The 16,766-nt window shown below is 40.9% G+C and overlaps 1 protein-coding gene across 1 annotated transcript in view; it reads left to right on the forward strand.

Moving 5' to 3' along the window:
• LRRC8D (leucine rich repeat containing 8 family, member D) overlaps positions 1 to 11,716 on the forward strand; it is a 41,441-nt gene extending 29,725 nt beyond the window's left edge. The window contains exon 2 of the mRNA XM_010582607.1: positions 7,840 to 11,716. Coding sequence (XP_010580909.1) covers positions 7,842 to 10,412 — 2,571 coding nt within the window. The 5' untranslated portion in view covers positions 7,840 to 7,841 and the 3' untranslated portion in view covers positions 10,413 to 11,716. The remainder of the gene's footprint in view (positions 1 to 7,839) is intronic.
• The last annotated feature ends 5,050 nt before the right edge of the window (positions 11,717 to 16,766 follow it).

The following is a 16,766-nucleotide window of genomic DNA, read 5'->3' on the forward strand; positions in this document are numbered from 1 at the left end:
AGAAATTGCCTCTCAAATACCTGTGCGTTCATGTTACTTACAGATATGAAAAGTGTTAAGTTCAGTATTTTCCCCTGCTGGGGTCTAGCCTCATTAGTCATCTCTCTTGGTTTCTTGCATGTTGCCTTGCCAAAAACTGACAAGTCGTATTCTGAAAGATACTGAGCGCCTGCACTGCACTCTGAAGCCTGGGAATAAATGTGAATAAAAACTGAAGCTTGTAGTTTTGGTCAAAGCGGCCCTCTTGTAAGAGCATAGCCCAGGAGTACTGCAGTAGGCCAAGTGGGAAGTTGCTCATTTTCTGTGCTGTGTGGACACAGAACTCGCATGTGGGGAACGCAGAGTAATTGTGTTAGTAATCTTTGGGTGCTTTGGGGAGCTCATCAGAAGTACAGCATTGGGCTCCTGTTTTGAAAGTAACCCTTAAACAGACCTCTCCAGTCATTTACAGCAAGGCAAGAATGAGGTATGATTCAAGAGTTTATTGTTAGGGAAATCATGGCTGCTAATACTGCTTTTTAAATATCACATTGATTACAAAACCATCTGTGTAGGAGTGGTGTATAGCACTAGACCTTCAAAGAGCTGGTAAACAAGGAAGATGCAGTGTAAACACTTAAATAGCAGGATCCAAAAGTAGGTTAGAGTGTTACACAACCTGAAAAAGCCCAGCTTTGAAGAGCAGAATTTTTGAAGATTTAATTTGTGTAAATGGATACTAATTTGACATTGATTATATAAAGTAAGAATCTTATTTTTGTCTCCAACTTACTGAAGCCTAGTATTTCTGTATGCAGTCTCAGAGAAATTAGATTGTGATAATTTTTCATTTACCAAATTCCTGTCGGTCAGGTTAATGTTGTACATAAAGATGATGATTTCTTGGTTGGGGAATTTATTTACAGTCTGTAGTAGAGATTATGTATTCCCTTTAAGGGAAAGCCCAAAATTATAGCTGTGCAATTTGGGCAGTGGGATGGAGATGAGTTAGTTGTGGGGCGTTTTGTTTGGGTTTTTTTGTTTCTCAAATAATGAGTGTACGAGTGGTGCTAATTAATCCTCCCTAATCATGTAAGTATGTTATCAAATCACAGCATCATATTTTTCCATACATATTTATATAATGAGATTTAGTTATTAAAAGCTATTGTGGAACTCTTGTACCTTAGTTGGAATGTCTTTCTCTATAGGAAATCTCCTTTCAGCTTTGTGTTCATTGCTTTCTCCTTATTCAGTTACCATCCATTACGCCCACAGAGCATCTTGTGGTACACCTTCAGGATGACATGAAATTAATTTTGAGAAAGTAAAATCATACAGATAAATATCCTATCCCATAGAAATTTGCTTAGCCTGGAATATCAGATAGGCCAAACAAATAACAATTTGCTCAGTCAAGGGGTAGCCAAACAAAAATAAACCAACCCAGATCTTGCAGATTGGTCTAAAACTGGTAGATTTGGTTGCTGTCAGATGTTTAGGGAAGAAATAGTGAATGGGAATTCTTGTCATTCTAACTTGGTGGAAAAAAATAACGGAAATCTTCTTCCATGCAGGTTCTTATGTTAAATCTGTTTCTGATCTTCTTAAGACAAAAGCACTCGTCAGGAAGTATCTGATACCGTAAGCCACACTAGTCCTTGTGTTCTGGTGTTAATGTTCTGCAATACCTTCTGTCGCTGAAGAAGTAGCAAAACATTTCATATAGTAGAGAAACACTATAAAAATACCTATATTGTATTTTATTGTGGAATGTTTCCTGGGCTTTTCAGGCAATAGGGGCACTCAATGCGCAAATCCATGCTTAGCTGAATTTGGGTGTTTGATTTCAAGGATGCTTGAGAAGAGAAGCTGTAGTCACAGTTGTACCTAAAACTGTTTTTGTAACTTGAGTTGGGTCAGGTAGAGCAAAGCACAGTAATTTCCTGTGGAATAGAGCAGCAGAGTTAACTCCTCTTTTTCAAATGGGCTGCTGCTTCTCTACAGCTATCCAGAGGCAGTGCCTCAGCCAACATACTAGGAGCTGCAAACCAGGCTAGGAATAGTTGTAGTATTCCCAGCTATGGTAGCAGGGACAATTTCCCTCTATTACTAGATCCCAAAGCCTACTGGTGTTTTGATTAAACCTCCTTCTGTTTGTTTTAAACTTTTCTTAATCTTGGAAACTGAATAACCAATGCTGGTGATGAATATGTCTGTATGCTCAGAATGCATAAATTCATTCATAGGCTCTCTTCTGAATGTCTTTAAACATACTTTTACAAGGGCGCTGGGGCTCTTTACACTTGGTTATGTGGGAAAGAAAGAAAAAAAAAAGGATGGTGCCATCTTTTTGATCTTTGCAGATTGTCTGTGGAACAATTGATATTCGCAGTGTCCTGGCTAAGAAGAATCTCATAATCCACTCTTATCACATTAAGGTCTAATTGCCTGCCTTAATAGGATATTGCAGAAGTAGAAAAACAAAGGAAGTAGAAATGGTTGGTGGAAAATATACAGCGGAAATAAATTTAAACCTATGGTCACTTGATCAAAAGCAAGCTAGCAGAGCCTTTTAGTTATGGGAAAACTTTTCTTCTCCTTAATTTCCTGTGGGAAGGGAGAAAGCAATTTTGTTCATGATAGCCCTTTTTTTTTTCAACTAGAAATTTGGGATTTTTTTGGTTGGGGTTTTTTGGTTTGGTTTTTTTTTTTTTTTTTAATTCTTGAGCAGTTGCAGTGATAGTGCTAATTCAAGAATCTTTTTGTTTCCTGAAACAAAGTGGGCTTGTTTGGAGTCTTGGGAACTGAAAGTAAAATGAGAAGTTCATGTGCTACAATTCTGGTTTTATTTGTTTGTTCTAACTTTGAATTTGCTTTAACTTTAAATATGCTTTTAAAACAGAAGGGCCAGTGAATTACAGGGGCAGACAGATGAATTTTTTATCAGTAAGTACAGGAAGAAGTAGGATGTAAATAAACATTAGTGACATACCAATCTGCTGCTTCCTTTTCCTCTAACTTCTGTATTTAAGCTAGTTTCTTAGGAAATAAGCCCAATACGTTCACTTTGTATTTCAGCATTTATAGTCTGAAAAATGTCAGAAAAATTCACCAGGTTAATCACATTCTGAGCTCTTTCTGTAAGACTAATGAAAAGATTATAATCAGGTAAGTATGATTTATGAAAGTAGCTGTTATCCTTGCTGATTTAACATGGGCCTGTAACTTAGAACAATTGTATTGTCATTGTCAATTTTCTTCTTTCTATATTCTGTTTTCACTGTAACTTACATAACTGCAAAATAAACAGTGGTTTTATTTCTAGAACTCCATATCACATTACCAAGGCAGAGGGAGGTAGTACTACACTGCTTTCAGAACTTTCCCCCTAAAAATCTGAGAAGGTAGCAGGAAACAGTTGCGCTTAGAACAGTTGCATTTTAGGTTAAAGGGTTTTTTGTTTGGTTTTTTTTCCAGGAGAGAATGCACCCAGTAGATAGCTGGAGGTAGTGGATGGAGCTGGGAGAGGCTAATGTTATCCTAGAGCATCATCTGAGTTACAGAACTGGAGACAAAGGGTTTGGGAAGAAAAAGGATTGTTTGCGAAAATTAAAGGTCTTCGTTATTTTGTGCAGCCCTAAAGATCATGCTGGAATAAGCTTGAATTAAAATCTGTGTTTATTAAAACTAAACTAAAATATGCTATTTTAAAAAGGAGACTGTGTCCTGAAATTCCATATTGGGAATTAAAAATTCCTCTTCAAGAATCACAGTTTTCTAGTTTGGGTCTAGATCTCAGTGTGTAAAAACCCCATGTTCTGCTGAGCCTCAAGGTCTATTCGGTGCCTTGCAAGCCCTGAAAAGGGCTGAAAGAAATGTATGTTTTTGTCATGAGAAATTAGATGTTTTGGCTTTTCAGCTGCATAGTACTTTGTTCTTCAGTTTGAGCCACCTGCTTACAGACTTTCTTTGCATTGGGGTTGTGAATAGAGCATGCACTGGTCTTGAGGGGAGACCACCTATGGCAGGGAGTTGCAGGCTCTGCCTGCCAGACACAGACTGGTATTTACATTTTGGTTTTTTTTTTTTAATCTTTCTTTCTTTTTTTTATTTTTCCTTTTTTCCTTTTCCTTACTACCGTGTCATCACTGCAGTTTATCATGAAACCCCAATCCCAATCTGGCACCCTTAAAAGGAGGTGAAAATTAGTAATGAAGATATTATCTGCCTACTCCAAGGAATATTCTGGACAGTAGGTTTTAAAAGCTTTAAATAGTTTAAATTTAACTGTGGAATAAAGAAAACGCAAAATCATTACAATGCTGTAGAGACCTGTTGTTCTGCGTACCTCTTAATAGTTTGATTTCTAACCATCTGCAAAAATAAAATAAAAGTTAACTTCTATGGTTATTAGTTTAGTAAAATCAAACACCAAGACATGTAATGATGGATTTCAGAGAGAAAATATCAAATATATTTGCAGCCTGTCAGAAAGTGTCTTATACTGTGTGTAGGTTTACAATTTTCATTTTGTTTTTTAAGACTCGGAGCATTTAAATACTTTAGACATCTGAGGACAGAAACCTGTTTTCAGCTCCTGGCATTGATTTTTGCTAGCTAGAAAAAGGTCTGCCTCTCTTTTATGAGACACAGTGTTAGACAGTAATGCCACAGAGGGATTTTTTGTGTTTTATAACTGCTAATCTCTGCCAAAACAGCAGCTCTTCTGTGAGTATCAGTAACTTGAAAGAAAAGACATGTTCAGAGCATTGAATGTGGTACTTTTTGGTGTAAAGCTCCTGTTACACCACGCTGCCTACAGCCTCACAAAGAGGATTACACAGGCTCTATTGTGTCTCCTTTTTTAAAATAATTTTGTGTGTGTGCAAGACAGAGGTCTGGTAGAGGTGATTTTTAGCTTTAGCTTTTTTTAATTGTTCTTACTAAGTCTAGCTGGAATCACTTTGTGCTCTCTCATTTCTTTTCCATTATTTCAGTAGCTTAGAGCAGCCACGTCTGCAGCGCTTGGGTTTCAGTGCTTTATCCACGTGTTCTCATGGCAGAAGCAAAAAAATCACATTCATTCTGTGAAAGGAATCCTGCAGGTTGTGCCCCAAACCGCAATGAAGTAACTTCCCATGTAATTAGCTAGTGCAAAGTTGAGGGAAAGGCTAGCCCCAGAGGAACAAGCAGTAGCAGCTACCCACGTTTGTTACAGCAGTCATCTCATTCCTCCTTCCCACCCTGCTTGCCTCCTTCTCCCTGCACATTGCATAGCTCTATGTGCAGAGGCATGGCTGTAGTAAGCGTGTGTGACTTGTCCTTGCGAAGCGTTTGGCGCTCTGCTCTCCTGTTGAACTATTGCACTAGTAACCTAGTGGACGAGAAGTTCTTGTGGCTGCCAAGGTGGGTGAGACCACAGTGAAAACAGCCTGGAGATCTGAGAGCATCCCTTCCAAACAGCTTCCAAGAAAGGTAAAAATCCGTGCAGGGGGGGAAAAAAAAAAAAAAACCACCTCTGCTGCTGTTCTGTGGTTCTCCTGTCCTGGGCAGGTGGCAGCTGTGACTTAGGAGTAAGGAGGGTCCTTTTATATCTATCTGTTCACATTAGTACAAATGACTAATGCTCTTCTTTTGCACACAGTTGTTATTTAAATGTCAAAGGTAGCAATTCTAGGGCAAGCAGTCATGCTGTGACTCAGTCTAGGTAAGCACCGGGAGACATTAAAGAAAATGGGAGTTTGTAGCCAACTTCAAGTAAAGCACTGTGGGGCTTTGATAGCTGTGGGGTGTGTTACTGGTCTGTGTCCTTCAGCACCTCCTACAGCAACTACAGCCCTGGGGAGGTGTGTGGGGAAAGGCTGAGGAACCACATGCTGCTGGGAGGAGGCTCTTGTGCAGCTGGGAGAACTGTAAGGCCCCGACCGACAACTTGTGTTACTGATGAGGGAGGAGTATTTGACATTCATTTGCCCACTGGAAAATAGAGAGAGAGCTGGAAGTTCCTTCTGACCATTCCCTGAGGAACTGCGCCTTAACTTTTACATTTTGGCAACTGTGCCGAGAGCACCGAGAGGAGCCCTGCAGTGAGATAAAACCCTCTCCTCTCTGGCTGCCTTCACCAAATCCCAGGCTAGGTATGCAAAACTGGTAAAAGCTCCTGGGAGGAGAGCGTGGGAGGCCAGGGGCTGGATCCCTCCCTGTGGTGAAGGACATGCTTTCATCGTGAGCTCCATGCCGGGCTCTGTGACGGCAACCTCTGGCCTTTCCCGTAGACCGAGACCATGGGAGCTGCTTGTGCTCGTGCGGGAAAGGAGAGGGGCTAATGCATGCCTTTGACCATATAGGCAGTAGCAGATATTTGAGTTCCGCATGTACAAATGTCTGTTATCTTCTTCAGAGAAATGGAGCCTAGAAATAATCAAATGATCGTGTTGTATATTCATTGCCTGTGACACTGTCCTTTAGGGTTTGTAAGGTGCAGGTCTGTACAAATTGGTATGCTATAAGTTAAAAATAATCAATCTGATGCATCTTTATACTGCCTGCTTTGATCTCCTTGTGCTCTGCTAAGCTGTTCTTCTCCCAACCAAAAGGAGCCAGACTCTGTGTGATAATATTCATCCTGTCTCCTTGCCCACTCCATGTGTGCACACAAGCTGCATATTTTACTTTAGAAATGGCAAATTTGGGTCACAAGTTCAGCAGTTAAAATGATGATTTTACCACATCCTGCTTGCACAGGAAGCTTATTTTTTAAAAAGCTGATAAGTTGAGTCCTCCAGATTTTGTCAAAACAAAAAGCAAAGCAAGCTATTTAAAGCTGCAAAGAGACTTGGATTCTCACACGATCAGTTTGCCACTTTTGTCTCACAGTGCATATGTTTAAATTAAAGTGAAAGCCTTGCAGCCTGCTCCTGTGCTACCTGGACTAACCTGCTTCCTATGATCACCAGACTGTGATGATAATCTGAAAAAAATATTTTCCCCATTATGTTAAGAAGAGCTGTGGGGGTTTTTTTTCTTGGTTAGCTGGGTCGGGTTTTTCTGAGGAAGGATTATTTCTTCATTAATTGGGGAAAAAAAATTTTACAGTACCATTTTTTCCAATGAATAGGTGATAACTTTTTCTCACTATAAAACATCCAAACGCATTAAAAAAAATTGTGCCAAATATTCATGTAGTAACTGCAAGACTTTCACTTGTGCAGTGGTACTTAAAGGAAAGGAGCCAATCAATTTGGTAAGCAATGTGGATGCTCAATAGCAAGGAGTGGGAGACATTGACTGTTATTGTGTTAGATGAAAAGAAATGAGAGACCTTGCTCATAATGTAACAAGAGACCTAAAATGTGCTGTGCAAGTCATGAGCAAGGTGCAGAGCATTTAACAAATGCTATTTTGTTTAAATGCAAGGTACTACAAAATAATGCTAGTGCTGGATTTCATGTGTTCAGACTCAAGCAGTCATTTTTAGAGTCAGATTTTGTGCAGTGTAATCAGTTGTTGCTCTTCATATTATTAATACATATCAGCTACAGCACTTTACCTTTCAGATATTCAGTTGCACAGAGCAGGCCTTGATGCTTGTACTGTGAAGTGGCAAAGATATGTAAATATCATCTGGCCTGAAGTGAGAAGACTTCTGTTTTGATGCTGAAGTAATGCATCATTTCAGTACATACCCTTTGAGAAAACAATGTTGAGTGGAATGATGGACAACGTGTGACAGGCAACAAAACATAATGAAAACTGGAACCTTCTGAGGATCTGTATGTCATGGTGTGATTGTTATTAAATGGTAAAATAACCTGCTCATCAGTCAACAATACTGATTTTGTCTTTTTTCTCTTGTAGGAATGTTTACCCTTGCAGAAGTTGCATCGCTCAATGACATCCAGCCAACTTACCGTATCTTGAAACCATGGTGGGATGTATTTATGGATTATCTAGCTGTTGTTATGTTAATGGTTGCCATTTTTGCTGGAACCATGCAGCTGACCAAAGACCAGGTGGTCTGCTTGCCAGTTTTGCAGTCTACTGTAAATTCAAAAGCACAACCCGGCACGTCAGGGAAGGCTGACTTTACAACTGTTGAAACAACCACTGGTCAAGGAGAAGAAGCATCAATGAGAACGGTTTCCTTCGGAAGTGCCCCTACTGTAACACCTGATGTACCCCTGAGCAGAGCTACCTCTTCTCAGTATCAACCCACTGAATCAGGCCAGGAGGTGAAGAAGGAGCAGAAAGATTCTTCAGGCCGTAAAACAAATTTGGATTTTCAGCAATACGTATTTATTAACCAGATGTGCTATCATTTGGCTCTTCCTTGGTATTCAAAGTATTTTCCCTATCTTGTTCTCATCCATACTATCATTTTAATAGTCAGTAGCAATTTTTGGTTCAAGTACCCCAAGACTTGCTCAAAAATTGAGCATTTTGTGTCTATATTAGGGAAGTGCTTTGAGTCCCCTTGGACTACAAAAGCATTGTCTGAAACTGCATGTGAGGACTCAGAGGAGAACAAACAGAGGTTAACTGGTGCCCAGTCCCTGCCCAAGTATGTTTCCACTAGCAGTGATGAAGGAAGCCCAAGTGCCAGCACTCCCATGATAACAAAGTCTGGCTTCAAATTTTCAGCTGACAAGCCAATGATCGAGGTTCCCAGCGTCACTATTTTAGATAAGAAAGACGGAGAACAAGCCAAAGCGCTGTTTGAGAAAGTCCGTAAGTTCCGGGCTCATGTGGAGGACAGTGATCTGATTTACAAGCTCTATGTAGGCCAGACTGTCATCAAGACTGTCAAATTCATATTTATTCTCTGCTATACTGCAAACTTTGTCAACACCATTAGTTTTGAACACATCTGCAACCCAAAAGTGGAACACCTGATTGGCTACACACAGTTTGAATGTACACACAACATGGCTTACATGTTGAAGAAGCTGCTTATCAGCTATATTTCCCTCATTTGTGTCTATGGCTTTATCTGCCTCTACACACTTTTCTGGCTGTTCCGAATACCTTTAAAAGAATATTCTTTTGAAAAGGTCAGAGAAGAGAGTAGCTTCAGTGATATCCCTGATGTCAAAAATGATTTTGCATTTCTCTTGCATATGGTAGATCAGTATGACCAGCTGTATTCTAAGCGATTTGGTGTCTTCTTGTCAGAGGTAAGTGAGAACAAACTACGGGAAATTAGTTTAAACCATGAATGGACTTTTGAAAAGCTGCGACAACATGTTTCCCGCAATGCCCAGGACAAGCAAGAGTTGCATCTCTTCATGCTATCAGGGGTCCCCGATGCAGTGTTTGATCTGACAGACCTGGATGTGTTGAAACTGGAGCTGATTCCTGAAGCAAAAATCCCTGCAAAAATTTCCCAGATGACAAATCTTCAGGAGCTTCATCTGTGCCACTGCCCTGCGAAGGTCGAGCAGACTGCCTTCAGCTTCCTCCGGGACCACTTGAGATGCCTTCATGTGAAATTCACAGATGTTGCAGAAATTCCTGCGTGGGTGTATTTGCTTAAAAACCTCCGTGAATTGTACTTGATAGGCAATTTGAACTCTGAAAACAATAAAATGATAGGGCTTGAATCTCTCAGAGAGTTGAGACACCTTAAAATTCTCCACGTGAAGAGCAATTTGACCAAAATTCCCCCCAATATCACAGATGTGGCACCACATCTGACAAAACTAGTCATTCATAATGATGGCACTAAGCTTGTGGTACTCAATAGCCTTAAGAAAATGACTAATGTTGCAGAGTTGGAGCTGCAGAACTGTGAACTGGAGAGAATTCCCCATGCCATCTTCAGCCTCTCTAACTTACAGGAACTGGATTTAAAGTCAAATAGCATACGCACAATTGAAGAAATCATCAGTTTCCAGCACTTAAAAAGATTGACTTGTTTAAAGCTGTGGCACAATAAAATAGTCAACATTCCTTCCTCCATTACCCACATAAAGAATTTGGAGTCTCTTTATCTCTCCAATAACAAACTCGAATCCTTACCAGCCGCAGTGTTCAGTTTACAGAAACTTAGGTGTTTAGATGTAAGCTACAACTCAATCGCATTGATTCCAGGGGAAATAGGTTTGCTTCAAAATCTGCAGCATTTTCACATCACAGGAAACAAAGTCGACATTTTGCCAAAACAGTTGTTTAAATGTGTTAAATTGAGGACTTTGAGTCTGGGACAAAACTGTATTACCTCAATCCCAGATAAAGTTAGTCAACTGTTGCAGCTGACTCATCTGGAACTGAAGGGAAACTGCTTGGACCGTCTGCCAGCCACTCTGGGGCAGTGTCAGCTTCTCAGGAAAAGCGGGCTTGTGGTGGAAGATCACCTCTTTGATGCTTTGCCCTCAGAAGTTAAAGAGGTGTTGAATCAAGACACAAGCATTCCCTTTGCTAACGGGATTTAGGCTGAGGTGAAATGATCCAGTAGCTGACTTTCCAAAAGGCAAATGCTAAAAAGTATGGCAATTGTGAGACCATGCATTTTAGAAAGCAGAATTCCTTGGAAGGCAGGACTACTAGCAGGATTAGAAGAGGTGTAACTGAGTGTTCAATGTTTGCAGTGTTTTAAAAGATTATTTCCAAAATTTTTGAGAGGATAAAGAACCTTAATAATCTCAATTCTTTTTTCCTTAATTTGTTTGTAACTTGGATGCTGCCGCTTTTGAATGTTTACAAATTTGCTTGCCTGCTTAAAGTAAATGATTAAATTGATGACCTTTTCTTACTATGCAAGTTATTCCTCAAGGTCTGGATTTACTTTAGTGCATTATGGGAGGGGGAAACAAGGACAAGCGTTGTATACGGTATGGTTCTAACAGCACTTGAAACACATGTTGATGTGTGTTGTTAGTGTTTAGCCATCCTCAGCAAGTGAAACCAGTTTGGCTGTGCTTTGAACTGCACCAGAACCACCATTTTCCTGCATTAAGGTATGTGTTTGCATCAGGCCAAGTGTGTTTGCCTTCATTCTTCATCCTCAAGGCCTCATGTTGTTGGGTGAGATTTCTTCTGTGGTCCAGTGTGCTACTCCTTCACACTGGCAAAGACTAGTCACATTCCCACAGCTGGTCTCCCCCTCAGCTTCCATAACGCTCCTCTGTCCCACACAGGAGTGGGTAGTAGAAGGGAGAATACTGCCACTTGGCTTTCGAGTTGGGGATAGTTTTGATATTTGAACTGTTTTGCAAGGTGACTTTGAAAGCCATTAAACACCAAGTGACTTTACTGCTCATGTTTTGCTCCTCTTCTGAGTTTTCATCTGGGAAACTCAAGGCATTTTATGAGTTGGTGATTGTTTTGTTTCACAGCCCTTGCTTAGGAACTGGGGTGTCTGCTCCGTTTACGAGACTAATGACTGAGACATAAGAGTTACGATTTACCCAAACATGATTTAGCTTTATCACCTATTGTGGTGTGTCTTTCACACCTGGACTTTAACCATAGGACCACCCTTCTCCCCCACCCCAGCCCAAGTAATTTGATGTTTTTGAACATTTACGCACTGTTAGAAAACCCGGTGTGCCAGATAAAGTCATCAAATAAAGAAAAAAGCAGACAGCAGTGAGCGTGGGATTTTTTTTTTTTGGTTGGTTTTTTTGGTGTTGTTTTTTTAACCGAGTTTGCATTGCCAGAACCATTAAAGAAATATAATCCATTAAATCTGCAAAATCATCAGTTGTAAATCTTGGCCATTTACATTCCATTTGTGCAGAAAAGAAGTACTATGCTGGGAGATGATTACATGATTACTCATGGTTTAAACACAATTCCCTATTGTAGTGTGGTCAGGACTGAACTAGTCTGTAGTTCAAGGGACTGTTCTTTTCACACAGAAATCTTCATGCACAGCGATTTCTACTGTAACTTCACCAGAGCTGGCCTGACTTACACCACTATTAATGAGGGGATAGTTTAGGCCTAGGGGCATTGAGCAGTCAGGAACATTTCAAATACTGCTCTTATGAATCTTGCACATTTTATTGTTAATCATTTACTGTTAGTCATGCTGGGAGGACTGTCCTCAGCTGTAGGTAGTAGTCTCTGAATACATACCTGCACCATATGTTTATGTATATCAGAAGACCAGCTTATGAATAGTCGTTTTCCCACTCCTTTTGGGGATACAGTCTGTTTTCCACTTGCCAGCAGGTAGTAAACTTGGGATGTTGACAGTTCTGCAACACCAAGTTGCAGGTTTGGCAGAATACTTGCAGTTACTGATCTGTCCTCCACTGGGAAATTTAGTGCTAATCCTCAGAAATTTTTTTAAGTAGAAGTTAAGGCTGCAGTGGGGGTTTTTTTGTTGTTTTGTTGTTGTTTTTTTTAAGAAACTCTTTCATGTGTTTATTTTTTGCACATAGATCACTTTAAAATTGCTGGACTATTGACTCTTCAGAAAAACTGTGGAATATACTATTGGTGTATGCTTTGTATTTGCTGTTGATTGTCATTTCAGCTTCCAAGAAATTGTGTAGGAGGGAGGAAGAGTTGGAGGATGACAAAGTAATTAAAATATTTAGAAAAGTAGTTCTATTTTTCATCTTTTTTTCTTATTTTAATAGCAGAGTTGCACAGAATGTGGCCGTGGATTGATCCAGCTTTTAAAAGCTTTTTTTGATGTTTCCGATTCTCCTGCTGTCCCTACTGATGTTCAAAAAATAAGTCCATGTCCACTTCCTATGAATATGGTATATGTAATTTAGACCACTGTTTTGACTAGCTATTAGCCACTTGTACTTCTTTAGACAACTTCCTCCAAAATAAGTATACGTTAAAGTTAATTTCAGGCTTGTGATGCTTGCTCAGCATAAACTCCATTCTTGTTTTTAGGAGAGCTTTCTCAGAGTGGGGAGGAACTGCCCATCATCCCCATGTCACCTCCCCCCAGTCCTTCCTCCTCTTTGTGACTGTTTATAATGTTCCGATTTCCTGCGTGTCAGCTGACACAGTCTTGCTTTAAAGTCTTGGAAGTTCATCTCTTTTCCATGTAAGGCATGTGAAATATATTTTGCATTTCTATTTGATTTAATAAATAAGATGTTTATATCTTCCTCTAATCTATTTTTTTTAATGGGGGGAAAAGTGTGTTTGCGTAGTAAAATCTTGAGTAAAGAATTTCAAGTATCTTATGCTGAACTTGTTCTGTGGTACCTGTAATCTAAGAAGGAAGAGGTATGAGTTGCTGCTCTTAGTAAATCCTGTAGGTATGGTTTCTAACTAGAATTCAGTACTTCAGGATAGGGGTGTTGTTTTTTTTTTCATGTACATAAACTAAATGACCTACCACTGTTTTTATTTGGCTAATGAAGTTTTGCAGAATATATAAATGGCCCCAGAAGAAAAATTACTGTGTTCATTCAAATGAGAGGAAGTAGGAGTTTCCCATCCTGTTTGCTCCTGCCTCTGTCACCTGTTTCTGTGACGATCCATTAGTTTTTCAATAAATTGTCCATTTGGAAGGTGTTTCCTGTGATGCAAACAGAGCTATGGTAGTTCTGAGCAGGCATGAGGCCTCTTGGTGTCAAGAGAGGATGCTGACACTCGTGAAAGGCTCTCTGCTGCTAAATAAATGGCTTTGCAGTCCTGAGCTGCCCTCTCTGGTAGCAAAGGGGGGAGCCCAGACACTGTAACTCATGTCTGGTTATGGGGGATCTGCTTTGTGGACTGTATTTTTAATAAAAAAACTTACAGAAATAGCTGTTCTGTATATTGTGTTTCCATGGATGCGCACAGAAATTAGTGGTGTACGGTTATGTGAAGGTAATTGGCTAGCTAGACTGATTCATTTGCTTAAAGTCCAGTTAAACAAATGAGGTGCTCCTACAGCTGTGGTGTGGACCATCATTCTGATTTCCTGCAGGAACAGATTTTTGGTTGTCAGACTTCTTGGTTCTCAAGACAGGGAGCTGTGCAGGAACCTGACAGTCCCGAGTACAATTCTTCTGCAGCTCATTGTGAACATGAAAAATGAGGCTTCTGTTGGGTCTGTGGGATGTGAACTCGTGAGAGCATTAAAGATGAGAACAAAAGCTTCTGTCGTGGTTTAACCCCAGCCAGCAACTAAGCACCACGCAGCCGCTCACTCACTCCCCCCCCCATCCAGTGGGATGGGGGAGAAGATCAGGAAAAGAAGTAAAACTCGTGGGTTGAGATAAGAACGATTTAATAGAACAGAAAAGAAGAAACTAATAATAATTATGATAACACTAATAAAATGACAACAGTAGTAATAAAAGGATTGAAATGTACAAATGATGCGCAGGGCAATTGCTCACCACCCGCTGACCGACACCCAGCCAGTCCCGGAGCAGCGATTCCCTGCCCCCACTGCCCAGTTCCTATACTAGATGGGACGTGACATGGTATGGAATACACTGTTGGCCAGTTTGGGTCAGGTGCCCTGGCTGGGCATGAGAAGCTGAAAAATCCTGGACTATAGTCTAAACACTACTGAGCAACAACTGAAAACATCAGTGTTATCAACATTCTTCACATACTGAACTCAAAACATAACACTGTACTAGCTACTAGGAAGACAGTTAACTATATCCCAGCTGAAACCAGGACAGCCTCGAATTTGCTGAGGCATCCCAGTGTTGACGGCACAGTGGCAATGGGCTTGAGGGTAGCTTATCTGGGCTGCTGTCACCCACTGTGATGGGATTATTGCATGTGCAACAACTGGCCTTGAAGATAACATAAGAGCATGGCACTGCTCTTCAGTCCAAAGCAAGGAGGGAGGCTGAACCTGTGACTTTAGACCTACTTTTGTTTTCGCACCACCTTCTCCTCACCTGGGGAAAATGACATTAAAAAGATTTAAATTTCCTGTCTATAAGCTGGGGATTCTTTAATGGAGATAAAATGCATGAATGATTGTGAAAAACAAATCCTGTAGAAATGAGGTCATGTAGAAAGATTCAGGAGGCACAGGCAGTCTCATCATTAGCTGCATGGCAGAGCTCTATCAACGCGTTTCTAATGTGTGATCCCAGAACAATTTGATGAGGGCAGCAAACTATCATAGGCAGGACTAGAAAATACTTCAAGATGTCTTCAAGCCTGCCACCCTGCCTCATGCAGAAATAAGGTTCCTTAACTCATTCCTGCGAGATGTTTGGCAAGATGTAGGAATGGGTTAGACAATGATGGAGATTCCAGCCTCTCTAGGCAAGCTGTTTCCTTAATCTTCTTCCCCATTGAAGAAACACTGCTAGAACCTTAGCCAGACAGCAAATGCTGATGCTCTGTTAAGGCCAAACCAAATGATTAGAAATGTATTAATCTATTTGCTTGCAGAAATACAGACTGAGACAGACTTCTGCGTGGACGCATTGTGTCCCAGGCAGCGTGGGAGGACTGAAGTTTGGGATTCCTTTGAAAAGAGCTCTGAGGAACAGCTAGCATCAGTTTGGTTACAGACACAGTGCAGGAAGCTGCATTCTCCAATGATGGCAAGGCTATCCGCAACCGTGGTTGATGCATTTATGGCTGGTCTGTGTCATCTTAGGCTGATGGTTGATATCCCTGCCCTTGCAAAGCCTGGGTGGTCTGTTTGTTCAGAAAGACATTTTGTGAAGGCATTTAAATGAAATGTTTTTTGAGCAAGTTTGCTGTAGGAACATGCAAGGTGATCCTTAAGATTACCAGAATTGAAAGAATTGAGACAAATTCTGTAGTGTTTTTAACCTTGGCATTAACCCCTTGCCTCCCACTGTGAATTGATAAAATTGCTGCACAAACTACTGATGAGCTTACAGGGTTTGCAAATGATTGGCAATTTTAGCACTACAGAAGAGTTCCCAGTTCAGGCTGCCCACTTGTTCTTGTACAGTGTGTTCAGCACTTAAACTGAAGGCATCAAACATTGATGTTGCAAAACCCTGCAGGCTTATGCTGTGACCAGTTTCCCAGGACTGCAAATCATTCCCCATGCTGCTAAAGGGAGGGAAAGCTGTGTTACTGAGTACAGTTGCTTCTGTAGCAAAGATGAGGCTTTAGAATTAAGCTGAGAAACAGATTTTTCCAAGCTGATTACAAACATGCACCCATTCCATGATAAAAGTCATGAGAGATGTCGTTTCTGGCAGAGAGATGCTGAAAATAGTTCCTGTAACTCAGCCAGGCATGGGTGCAGAAGTGGCAGCTCTTTAACGCTGCACATCAACACAATACAACTCAAATGAGGATCTTTAAAACCACACACACTGGAGTTTGGCCAGGCTGCATCTCTCCCTTCCCTGAAGAGAACAGCCCCTAAGCCCTTTTGCAATTACTACAGCCAGGACCTTTGTTCTGTCTTGCCTCCAACAGCACGTTGCCCCTTGATGCTGGAGGTAACATAGGGTTATTGGTTTAATAATGACTGTTTGGGAAGAATGCCATCTTCTAAATTAACACCACAGCCGCTTGCAGGAAGTCTTCCAGCACAGAGCAGGTCTGTTCCCATAAAATGAACATGTTGTGCCCATAAACAACAAAATCTTGAGTTGGGACTGGGTTGTGCAGACCATTAGGAATAAATGCATGAACACATTGGCTGTTCTTTTAACCAGTTCTGGGTAGTTTTGCTGCTTCAGGTGGTTTGTAAAAGTGGATTTAAAGACCTTTTCCCTAACACCGTCCAGCAGTCTGGAGCCAACATTCCTGGCCAGAGGGTGTTGCTGGAGCTGCCCTGGCAGAGCTGGGGTGGGAGAAGGCCTGGGTGCCGTGGCTGCTGCCAGCACCCTGTAGAGGCTCCCCTCTGCTGGGGCAGCCGG

Source organism: Haliaeetus leucocephalus, unplaced genomic scaffold, assembly GCF_000737465.1.
Source record: "Haliaeetus leucocephalus isolate CR32 unplaced genomic scaffold, Haliaeetus_leucocephalus-4.0 Scaffold848, whole genome shotgun sequence".
Lineage (NCBI taxonomy): Eukaryota > Metazoa > Chordata > Aves > Accipitriformes > Accipitridae > Haliaeetus > Haliaeetus leucocephalus.